General features: G+C 30.2%; 1 protein-coding gene across 3 annotated transcripts in view; it reads right to left on the bottom strand.

The window, feature by feature from the left end:
* Bre1 (E3 ubiquitin-protein ligase Bre1) overlaps window positions 1-11,709 on the bottom strand; it is an 87,871-nt gene extending 76,162 nt beyond the window's left edge. Inside the window, exons 1-3 of one of the 3 annotated variants that reach the window (XM_035350443.2) lie at window positions 11,658-11,709; window positions 11,495-11,533; window positions 1,332-1,439 (exon numbers count right to left, since the gene is read on the bottom strand). In XM_035350443.2, coding sequence (XP_035206334.1) covers window positions 1,332-1,430 — 99 coding nt within the window. In that variant the 5' untranslated portion in view covers window positions 1,431-1,439; window positions 11,495-11,533; window positions 11,658-11,709. The other 2 variants (XM_035350442.2, XM_035350444.2) reach the window with 2 other exon arrangements.
* Window positions 11,710-12,898: the final 1,189 nt, after the last annotated feature.

A 12,898-nucleotide genomic window follows, 5' to 3' on the forward strand; every position in this document is an offset into this window, starting at 1 on the left:
CGACTTAAATAATACTTTTTATAATGTAAAACTAAGAAAGATTGAAAAAATATTAACATTAATGTAACATCAAATATCAAATTCTCTCATATTTACAGAATAAATTGTCTTCATCCACAGAATTTTTGAAACAATGAATGATGACCTTTTTTTCTCGCTTGTTGACAATGAATAAAAAGCAAAATAGGTTGCTATAAATTAAGAAGTTCACCAAGTGAATAATTCTTGGCACAAATTAAAAAAAAATTGCAAAGATAAATTTTTAAATTTCTCACTAAAAATTGCAAAATTTAATATTTAGGCATAATATGAGCCATAGAATCGAAATATGGAAAAAAATTGGTATGTTATTTCAGAAAAAGTATGATTTTGTGTCAAAATACCTATGTTAGAACAAGGTACTTTGACAAGCTATATATAAATCTAATATATATCCTAAGTCGCGCTTTCCAGACATGGAAACGCAAGTTCAATTTCGTCAATCGGCCCAGTAGAATGGGAGATATGGAAAAGTTCCCCCCTTTTTTTCGTGCAGTGTACATTATATAGTTGCATCATCACAAGGGCATTAAATAGTGTGCCAAAAAATCACTACAAACATGTATTTTGAATGCAAAAAAAGATCTTTGTACACTGCTTCCCACAATATCATGGACACTGAGAAACTGCTTAAAATGATTACAAAAAAATTAGTGTTTTAGAATGCTTTATATTTTTTGTGCTATTTGTTGAAATTCCACATGCCTTCTAAGAATAAAGTATTTTATTTTTCATTGGTAAGGTATTTTACATTTTTAAAATCACATTTATTCACATTATGTATATTGTTAGTCAAGCTTACGCAAGTGTCAAATTCTTTTTACGGATTCTTTACACTTTTTGAGTTGCATTTCCTATAAAATAGAACGCCTATTAAAAATTACGTAAATTTGTATGTGCTTTAATGAGTTTTACTTAAATCTTAGTAATTTCATATCAGATTGTTCAGCAAACCATTAATACAAAATTTTAAAAGATTCATCATTCAATGCTTTGTTTTCAAGTAGGGGGGAATAGAAAAGACAGTGTTACATGCCAATGTTCCAAAAATGGAACTATCCGGAAATTACAGACAGAATTTTTTTTGTTTTTGTTTTATAGTCTTTACGGGTGTATTCTAATGTGAATTTGATGAATTAGTGTGTCTTTTATTCTGAGATAATAGTGCAGCATGTAAAAGGTTAAGAATGTTTTTTTAGGTAGAAAGCTTTTGTTACAACTAGGTATTCTGAGCAAATTGTCAATATATTGTTACCAATGAAAATGATTTGGAAATTAATTAATATACAAACCTGTGTGGAAACTGGTCCTATTCTACAAGGTTCGAAATGGACTCGCTTGGAAGAATTTTGAGAAGATCCATCCTGCGGTGCAGGTCGTTTATTAGACATGCTCAAAGCCTATAAAAGAAAATAATAATTTATACAGGGCAAGCCTCACAGAAGAAAAACATATAAAATAATCAATGAAAGGTGAATACATAAACTAATCAGTAAAGTACAAGGCAACTGTGATATAAAGAAATGTCCTTGCAGAGACTTACCAGAATTTTTATGCCTTCCGTTACATTGCATTACACTATTCTGTATGTATCATTCATTCATTTTAACAAACGTTGCTACTGTATGAAAGTTCTACTACAATACATTAATGTCTTTCAGTTTAATTTTATTTTAAAAATCTATCAAGATTAATCAATTAACAAATAAACACAGAAGTTACTTGGAAGAATATTAATTGAATTACACCTTAGTTTCTTAAGGAACTACAACCATAATTTGAAAGAGAAAAAGATCTAATAGTCTGAGACCAACATTCTGCCTGGCATTATGGAATTTAAATTTATGATTTTACACCTTTGAATGACAGCATTTGCCATGCCATGCAGATGACAAATGCCTGGTAGGATAATATCACATGATGGCCTTCAATATTGGACTACACTATATATATTTGTCAATTGACTTAAATTCACTTTATAATACATGATTCAGATCACTGAACTATTTATACAATAGTACTCTAATATTTACATATAATATGTTCCTAGGCTTTCTATGGATACCTGAAACTACAGATAACAGTGAAAGTAATATAAAACATGATACTCATGAAACAAAGTTTAATCGATAAATTATGTAGACCAGCAGTTCTCAACCTTTTAATTACCCGATACCATCTATATAAAAATTGAAAAACTTATGTATCACCACTATACTTTACAATGATTATCTTTAAATTTCTCAATAGAAATATTTAAAAAAAGTTATATATTTTGTCATTTGAACAACCTATTGGCTATCTGTATTAAATATGCACACATAAAAATATTAGATTAAAAATTGGTTACAATCATAACTATCAAAATTTAAGTCATAATACTTTAATTCTAAAATTTAGTGTAAAATTTAGGCCTGTTTAAGGGAGATCAATTTTTTTAAGTCTAATTTTTTTTAGTCTTAATTTTTTTAAGGAGATCAATTTTTCTCATTTCACTAAGTTTTAACCATACATTAGGATGCACTTTTAATTTTATTCTAGTTTTACTTTTGAAATATAACATGGAAGAAAATCCTTGTTCCCACAAATAAGTTGTGTAAAAAGGCAATAAATATTTAATAGTTTATTTGAAATGCCTTTAAATTCTTTTCTTCGGTACAACCAAAAGTTAACTAGTGTGTTATTTTCTAAATCTTCAGTTAGAGTTTGATCACAGGAAATTTCTATCAGTTGTTCTTTTTCTTCACGAGATAAAATTTCAGGTATATTTGAACAAAATGGATTTCTAATCTAATTTCCTTTTTCATAATTCTCGGGAAAATGATTTTTAATGATGAAGCAATGATTTTTAATGTTGAATGCTAATTCTTCTTTTATTTCCAAATTAATTTCGGTTACAAAAATCTTCCAAGAGTGGTAAAAAGCTTAAAATACTACTATCCATTTCTTTGATTTTTAGCTTGAGTTTTTTTACCATTGCATTTATTTTATCTCTAGCGATATACAATCTAACACTCTGTCCTTATAATCTTAAATTTAATTCATTTAACGTTCCAAAAATATCAACTAAATACGGCAACTATAATTCATTAAATAAACATTTTTGCAATTCAAATTTTGAATCGCAGAGGAAAATTTGAATTCCTGATCGAAGTTCAGGAACACTATTTAAAGCTTTGCTTCTGAATAACCACCTTACTTCGGAATGTAACATATGCATTTCATGTTCACTGCCCATCTTTTGGCATAAAATCGTAAATATTCTTGAATTTAAAGCTTGGTTTTTAATAAAATTAACAATTTTCACCCAAATAATAAATGATATTCTTAGTGCTAGTAAATTGTCCTGAATCCATCACTTGTGAATCATCACTTTTTTGCTAAGTTAATCCTAGCTATTTTTCCCATTTTGAAAAATCTAGGTTTGTGTTATTACTTTTTCACAAATATTTAAATGCACAATATGTTAAGAGTTCTTCAGAAACAAATGACAATATTTTCAAATCGTGTAGGAAAGTAAGGAACACAAAGCAACAAAAAATCTGCTGTTAGAGACAGCTAATTGACATAAAAAATTATTCCGATTGAAAATAGAGCAATGAGCAAAAACAGAGCCTGGAAATGGTGGCAAAAAAAGTTTAGACATGCTAACAAATCAATCAACTCTAACAGAAATTAATGAGATACTACTAATTTTTTATAGGAGCTTATTTTTATTTCCTATTAAATACAACATCCATTTCTATCACTCCTTTTAAAAACATCATTTACGACAAATTTCGTTTTGACTATGGCTAAAAGAATATTTGTGTAAATAAAAATGGATTATTTTTGCTAAAGTTTACGAGTGGCTATTGACCTCAAACAAAGCTCAAATCACATAAATTTATGAGTGTTAGAGAAAACCCTTAAGCAGAAGGTTGGATTACTTAATTTTTGAATTTAAGTTAAAAATATTTTGTTTCTTTGGGTACCACCATTTTGCTCTTGTGTACCACCGGTTGAGAATTGCTGATATAGACATTATACTAACATTCAATAATGTCATAATAAACTGTAGACAATAATACATTATATATTGGACTACTAACTAACGTAATATGAAAGAGTGTATACATCTATCTATGAAAACAAGGATTTTGAGAACTTTCAGTCTAATCCACAAAAGGACGAGCGAGAAACGAATATACAGTATAGCATAATAAACTTTCAAAAGGATGACAGAAATATAAATTATTCATTTTTCTAGATTAACAAAACACTAGTGGTTTCACTAGACATAAGACACTAGCTTTCAAGGAAAATAGTCTTATATTTTGAGGAATTGTAGTAAATAAAATTTTAAAAGCAAATTTTAAACTCTGAATACTGATAGGCGAGATTGCTATCACTGTGATCATCTGACCACTATGCTAGTGTATCAGCTTAGTTTGAAAGACCATTTTAACCTCAGAATATGCACAAAGTTCTGTTGCGAACATTTCCAGTCTCTCTATTTAGTTACATTAGCCCAAATGATTAGATACATGGTAAGACATTAATGTGCCCATCTGAGCTTTCATATCAAGCATTATTGTCATTTCAAAACATTTTCTTCTCTCTCTTTCTCTGCCAGTCTGAACTATAAGGGAAACTGTGGACATGAAAGAACGATTAACAACATGATTCTGATGAAATATACTTTAATATTTAATTCGATATTATAAATTTCATGTTCTTTGGATAATTTTATCTTGTGATTTTCTTCCACTTTTACCAATCAGAAACTCCTGAGACTGAAAGAGAGCTTTTATCAAAGTACATATAAACAGGAAAATAAAATCAATAGTTAATGTATACTGTCCCGCCTCCCCCAAAAGGACAGCCCTATATCTCCCATTCTACTGGGCCGATTGATGAAATTAAAATTGCGTTTTCCATGTCTCTAAAATGTGACTTACATATTAGATTTACGCATAGCATTACTCTAACTGATACAAAATCGGACTTTTTCTGAAATAACACACAATTTTTTTTCGTATTTCGATTCTACGAGTCAAACTATGCCTAAATATTGAATTTTGGGTACTTTTCCGTTTTGCCGGCGCAGGCGATAAAGTCGCCAATAATGGTACAAACGATGCCAAACGGAATATCTTCGCTGGTAATCTTTTACGCCTCATTTTCAAAACAAGTATCAGCCATCTCTTATCAGATTGATTGTTTCTTTCAATACTGGCATACAATCACATAGAAATTTCACCAGATAGTTCAATTTTATGCCCTAAGTCCATTCGAAATAATTAAGTCAATTAGCATGCAATCACACCGCTCACCCGAGGGCGAAAATATAGATAAGACAAGGGTTAAATTCATCAATTCTAATGAGAATGCACTAGCGAATTGCGGATTTTTCATAATTTCTGAGTAAGCTATTCGTACGAATTGAAATAATTCTTGCATTTAAACTTGTATTCCAAACTAAGATTTAACTTGAAATTAATGTAGATAATTACTGAGAGAATTAGATTTTTGTAGTTTACATGAGATGAGATCACTTGGGGGCCACGTGATACGAACCAGCGAATCAGGATGTTGAACCATGAAAGCATAGTAAAATCTTAAATGTCTTTTTAAAAATTTATTGTCTTTATTTATTGGTTTTTTACAGAATTTTAAACGCTATTAAAACGTTATTATGCCAAAAAAAAAAAAAAAAAAAAAAAAAAAAAAAATTCTTAGAACTAAAATTTGTTAATATTTTTTATGTGTATACTTTATGTTGTCGCCAATAAAAACTGCTTGGCGAGATTTGCGCCGGCGAAACGGAAAAGTACCGAATTTTGTAATTTTGAACTTTTTAATTTATAGCAACCTATTTTCCTTTCCTTTTTTCCATTGTTCATGAGTGGAAAAAAGTCATCGTTCATACCTTCAAATAATTTTAACAAAGTGCTTAAACCACATTTTCGTTATTATCGCTTATAATAAATATGCCAAATTTCAAAATGCAAATTTATATTCATTTTGGAAAATTTTGAATAAAAAAAAAACTTTTTTTTTTTTTTTTTTTTTGCAGATATGCTTAAAAATACATCTACTTCAAGATGATAGCAAAAATTTTATAGGTAATGTGTTAAAAATTTTTTCGAAAAATGTACAAAAATTATTTAAAAATAAATCACAAAAAATTGGCAAATTTTATTTGGAATGAACCTACATTTCAAAATATGAAAGGGAGAATCAAGTTTAATAAAAAAGAGATATTAATAAATATATATCAAACTTAATTAACATAGAGAAGATACAATTTTGAGAGCTAATTTTTTAAAAACTACTCGTGCTATTTTTACTAAACTTGGCATTTTGCCACAATTTCAGTTGTAGAATCAAAATATGGAAAACAAAATTGGTATGTCATCTCCGAAAAAGTTCAATATTGTGTCAAAATATCTATATTGGAGCAATGCTATATATAAATCTAATACCTAATCCTAAGTTGTGCTTTCGAGACATGAAAAACGCAAGTTGAATTTCGCCGATCGGCCCAGTAGAACGGGAGATATAAAACTGTCCTTTCCTTTTTTTTTCGCAGTGTATATGGTATTTACTGCACATTAATTTAGCAATGTACTGTATACTAATATAGAACACAATTAAATGCAAATATTGATCAATTAAGCATTATTTAAATGTTCATAAAAAGTTCAACAAATACAGAAGATTAAGACAATTCAGATCAAATAAAATTTAATACAAAAGCATTATACTGAAAATCTCACCAGAGGAAGGGAAATGGAACACCCACAATATAAGTTTCATGAATTCAATAAATTTCATTTATAGGTGGGAAACATCTCAATATAAGCTAAAATTAAAAGACGGGAGGTTCTGCAACCTATCAAGAGATGAGATGGAAAACTGAGATAGTTGGTAACTATGAATTATATATTTTACTTTCTTATGCATCCATAATATATGTTACGGTTGATCTTTACAATATGGTAACTGGTAGTTTGGCGACATTTTGGAGGCGATAAAGGTTACTACCTGGGACTTTGGTAATAATGTGAGCAGTACTCAGTTCCGATTACACATTATTTTGTGTGAAGGAAATGAGAGATCATGGGATATGTCATGTGATATTAATGGACGAATTACGGTTCTTTAATCGGAAAAAAATCTGGAAGTTTTGTATTTGGCTTTATTCTGTGTTGTGTGAAACAGTGTTCGTGAATTTTTGGATCCCATGGCCGTAACTAAAGTGAATTCGAAATGGGTATTTATGTATGTATTAATTTAATGTATGTGCTCATTTATATTTTAAGTAGTGTTTTTGAATTTAATTATATTTTAATTAAATGATAGTTATTTTGTGAATTTTATGTTTGTAGGAATTTGGTATACGTTTTAGTTGAAGTAAACGTGCATGGAAATAATTTAAATATCTGACACTAAGTATTTGTAATGGTTGCGGTATGAATTCGTTGGTGATGTGTATAATGTAATAGATGATTTAGAGGTAAAAGTTTTTGGATATTTTATTTATTTTATATGTGGAAATGTTCATATTTGGAAAGGGTAAATACTTTTTCGCGATCAGGTAATTTCATATATGTTCTTTTTACCGGGTTTAAAGATTGAGAAAATTGTCATGTATTTTCGTGAAATTTTTCTAATTTATGAAAAAAAAAGCAGTGTACATGGATATAGTGAAGAGTGTGCGCAATGCCATTTTTGTGCAATTCTGGGATGTTTTTTTAAGTAAAAATAAGTCGACGTGTACATGGTTTAGTGATATTTTATGTTTGTAGGAATTTGGTACACGCTTAAGTTGAAGTAAACATGCATGGAAATAATTTAAATTTTTGATACTAAGTATTTGTAATGCTTGCGGTATGAATTCGTTGGTGACGTGTATAATGTAATAGATGATTTAGAGGTTTTTGGATATTTTATTTATTTTATATGTGGAAATGTTCATATTTGGAAAGGGTAAATACTTTTTCGCAATCAGGTAATTTCATATATGTTCTTTTTACCGGGTTTAAAGATTGAGAAAATTGTCATGTATTTTCGTGAAATTTTTCTAATTTATGAGAAAAAAGCAGTGTACATGGATATAGTGTAGAGTGTGAGCAAAGCCATTTTTGTGCAATTTTTGAATGTTTTTTTAAGTAAAAATAAGTCGGCGTGTACATGGTTTATGTGTATGTGTTATTTTGAAAAACGCGTAAGGAGTATGGTATTGTGCACTTTTTCCCAATTTTGCAGTGAATATTTGTCATGATTAAGCAGTTTTGTTAGATAAAATTTCTAGCATAAGTGTAATTCGGCTAGTAAATTGTTGGAAGAAGTGTTCAGTAGATAAAAAGAAAAGAAACATGTCTTTACTTCATGAAGACAAAATGGCAGCGGGAAAAAAAAATAGAGGGTTGCTGTAGGAGAGTTGGTCGCCAAATTTTCGCCAAAAAAACGCCAAGTTACCATAATGTACAGATCAACCTATGTTACTTACCACAAATCAGAAATTTCCAAATACTATGTTGAGTAATTCATGGTGGGGGATATGTCAGGAGTAAGTAAATGCAATAGTTAATATTTTTCAACATGATGATACAGTAGAATCCCATAACCTTGACATAATGTGGGCGGAGAGACTGTTGAGTTTTATGGAATAAGGAGTGGATTTTTCAGAAATCTTAATATTTAACTGAAATTACTCTATATTTTTGTAGCACAATATTGGACATGGAGAAGTACAGAATACAAATAAATCAATGTTGATTTTTTTTATGTTAAGTTCTAGCACAATAGGAGTCATAAAAAGAACAAATATCCTATGATAATTGAGTAAAAATAAAATCCCACACAAAACTGAAGAAAAATTATTAGTAGTTCTTAGTAGAAAAATATTATGCGATAGTAGACCGTTTCTCACACTTATTCCACTGTCATGTAGTTTCATCCTGTAGGCAACGGAGGAACAAAATGTCCATACCAGATGCACCTTGCTCCTCAATGTAACCGGGCATTCCTTCAGCGGTCATCATTTTAGCTTTTCCGTTGTCAGTCTCTTCCTTTTCTGATTTACCTTCATTTTTATCCACATCGCCTCTCATTAGTGCAACTATATCTGCATGTCTTAAAATTTCACAATTTTCATCTTGTCCCAACATCACCATCATTAGCTTCTTCATTAGTTTCATTTCCAATGTCACATTAGTTTGTTTTCTTATTTTTCAAATGGCATTTTCATTTCACAGAGTATCAAAAGTTCCCTAAAATATGTTGACACTTATATGCCCAGATGTGAACTGAGAAACGATACCCTAGATGAACTGGTGCGAGTTTAGTTTGCAATAAGATGCTGTCACAAAACTTCAGACAAGTCTCCTAACATTTCGCAACAATAGAAAGGAATGTGAGCCAGCGACTACCCACTACCCGACCTCTTTCGTATCTTCGAAAGAAGCAAACAGCATTGTCAAATATTACAACATACCTTGAAATTTGTTAGGCAGTTCCAAGAACTAATGGCACAATGCGAAAATGAAAAAAATTACAGGAAAGGAACACTCAAATCTTTGAACATAATGCGGAAGACATATGCATAGATAATAATTAAATGTACTGTATGTAATAATATTTGCTCTGTTTAGCCTAGCGTTATCTTAAAAAAGTTGTCGAGTTATACAGAATGTCGGGATATCGGGAGTCAAGTTTGCGGGATTCTACTATAAATGAAACAAGAACTAGAATCTGTATACTGCCATCGCCACATAAATTCTCAAATGTGAAAATCAAAAATATCCTCCTCACTGCCATTGGCATTTCTTTCAAAAAACGATTTTTATTACAGCCCACATACCTTCCATAGAGATGATACGAGTTCTGGTTTCCAAATCCTTAAAATGTCACTGCTAAATTTACCGAGAGGTGAGCGAAGCCAATTAAATTTTCATTTACACACCAGTCAATCAACGTATCTTTCCTATTCATTCCAAATCATACAAAAACTTCAGGTTTATCTTATTACTGGCAGCCATTTTACAGTGTAAAGCACACAATAAGCAACATACTTCCTAACTGACAGCCAATGCAGAAATAAGCCCTGAGAAATATTTTCCCAACAATCAAAACCACTGCAATCACGCATTACAATCAATCACGTCTTAACAGGGTTTCCAACACATTCAACGTAAAATACTCGGGTCACCCATAAATAAAACAATACAACAACTTGGCAATAAATGAAATAACACAACAACTTAGCGATAAATGAAGCAACAACTTCGTGATAATCCAAGGGCTATCCCAAAATGTAGATAATCCACAATTTTTTCAACATTGAGCAGAAGACAACTAGACACCCTGAATGCCTACAAGATAACTGAAATGAATTCTCTGCATACATACTATGTGATTTACTAAGGTAGGAATATAAAAATCTTCTTAGACGAGATTCATACCTCAACTTATTCACGACAATGAAAGTTTAAGATGTTAATCTCTTTTCAACAACCCATTTATTTTAACTATGCCATCTTACAACAGATAAAGGAACTACGGTTAGAGTTGACTTTAGGGTACCCCTTGTATTATCACGAATTTATTGTTTCATTTATCAGCAAGTTGTTGTATCATTTATGGTAACCTGAGCAGTTGAATGTTATGGAAACCCTATTATGACATAATCGTTTGCCTTATTCCGGAAAATTTTGAATCATGGGATGTTCTGCAAGGCCTTTTGTGGTGTGTGTTGCTTAGGAAGAACATACCTTGTTTCATTGTTTAGATGGTACTATGGCTGAATGTAGTAAGATTGATTTGAAGTTTTAATTTGAAATTATTGCTATCACAATATAAATTATATATTGCTAACTTTCATGTTTTAAATAACTTTTAAAATATTTAGCGAAAACAACAATTAATACAATTATACAATAACCAGAATTTTTTGTAATGCTCCATTTGACACATAACATAAAATACATTTAAATACCATATGACAGAACATAATATATTCCTTATGTCAAACTATTGAAGACATGCAAAATATAGTTTTATTTACACTACATTTTAGAGAAAACAACAATTAATACCTACTTTAGAAATTATACAATAACCAGAATTTTTTGTAATAATGCTGCATTTGTCACATAACACAAAATACATTTAAATACCATATGACAGAACAGAATATATTCCTTACGTCAAACTATTGAAGACATGCAAAATATAGTTTTATTTACCATACACTACATTTTACAAACAGCATAAGTATTTCATTCCGCAAGGTGTCACGTTTAATCTAAGGACGCCAACACAATAACAGCTTATAAGAACATAAAATGAAAGAAACTAATAAAGAATATAAAAAAATATAATACTTAAGGTATGTAAAAAAGCAAATACAATTAAGATTTCATACATTTAAAGCATAAAATAATGATAATTTAATATGATTACGTACAGATGTGGAAGCTTTGACGCAACGTCAAGATATTTCAGCCTTTAAATTAAAAAAGATAAAAAAAAAATTAGACCTTTATAAAACTTTAATAAAAATCATGATCTTATCATCACCACATATGTTAAAGCATCATTTAAACTTCGCTAATTCATGACATACTCACAGTTCATAAACACTAATCAACATCAGAGACTCACATTTCTGTTGCCATATTATTCGGCCTAAAATGATTATAATATGTACACAGAATTAACTTCCCTTCAGTTCAAAACATTCAAAAACCGTATGCAGTAATTCCCTAGTGTCGAGCCTAGCGCAGATATAGCGTAACGCATTGGAACATATCTTTAGGATACGTACTCTCCTAGAGATGCGTCTTAATACGCTACAAAAACCTTTATGTATCTTGAACCCGAATTTGTATTGAAGTCTAATTTATAAATTGCTTAGGTGTAACTCAGTAAGAAATAACTATATTTTGTGTTATTTTTTCATATATGTATGGTATTCGCACAATGTTATTTTATAAATGAAATATCATGCAATAATATTTGTTCTGATATAAGATAAGAGTGGAATTATGTATAAATACACATGCAGAAATAAATTCAAATAATACTTTGATGGTCTTGCAATATTTGATTTGTCTCTGAACCTCTGAAAAGTGTTGCGTTACTAATATGATTCAAACCACCATCTATTATCTTTTTATATTTTAAGTTGCTCTTTAATGGCAACATTGTTAATACTACTAAGAACATGTAGCGAATGTGAGTTTCAGAAAGCAGCGCCTCCTTATAGGTGAAGAACATCGGTAAACAAAAAGACGAAAGTAAAAGTCAAGTGGCCGCCATCGGTCGACGAATAAGGTGAGTTTCTGGTCGAATAGTGAGCTGAATATGAGTAAAAAATGTGAAGGATGTAGAATCTCAGATGGAACATTGTTAATATATCTTTAGAATCTGCTACAATCGCCAGTGTGAAAAATCTTGGTAGCCATGCTCAGTATTTATCGCTCATTTGGCTCAACATAGACATTTCTTTGGTTTCATAGAACATAACTTATTTAAGTGTTTTCGACCGCTTTGGGACTTTACCACTCTGTGTTGCGTGTCCATACGAGAATCCTAGAAATAATGAAAAAAATAATAAAAACACCGCTATAAAAAATTTAAAATCTGAAAGGTTTCAGATTTTAAATTACGTCCAAAAGGGCGTTTTTTTAACGTTTTGTGTGTTACCTTTATTTAATAAATATCATGTTCTTCGCATTTAAACCATAAAATTCAGTTCAGTAGCAATATCGCAAAATAATTTTAAAATGAGCATATCTTTAGAATATCCGATACACAGTTCCGCGCGCTGGAGATAAAAAGGTTCCCACCCCGTTAGATGGTGCCATCA

The sequence above is a fragment of the Stegodyphus dumicola genome, chromosome 1 (genome assembly GCF_044657685.1).
Source record: "Stegodyphus dumicola isolate Sdum_Otavi_A_Nest chromosome 1, ASM4465768v1".
Lineage (NCBI taxonomy): Eukaryota > Metazoa > Arthropoda > Arachnida > Araneae > Eresidae > Stegodyphus > Stegodyphus dumicola.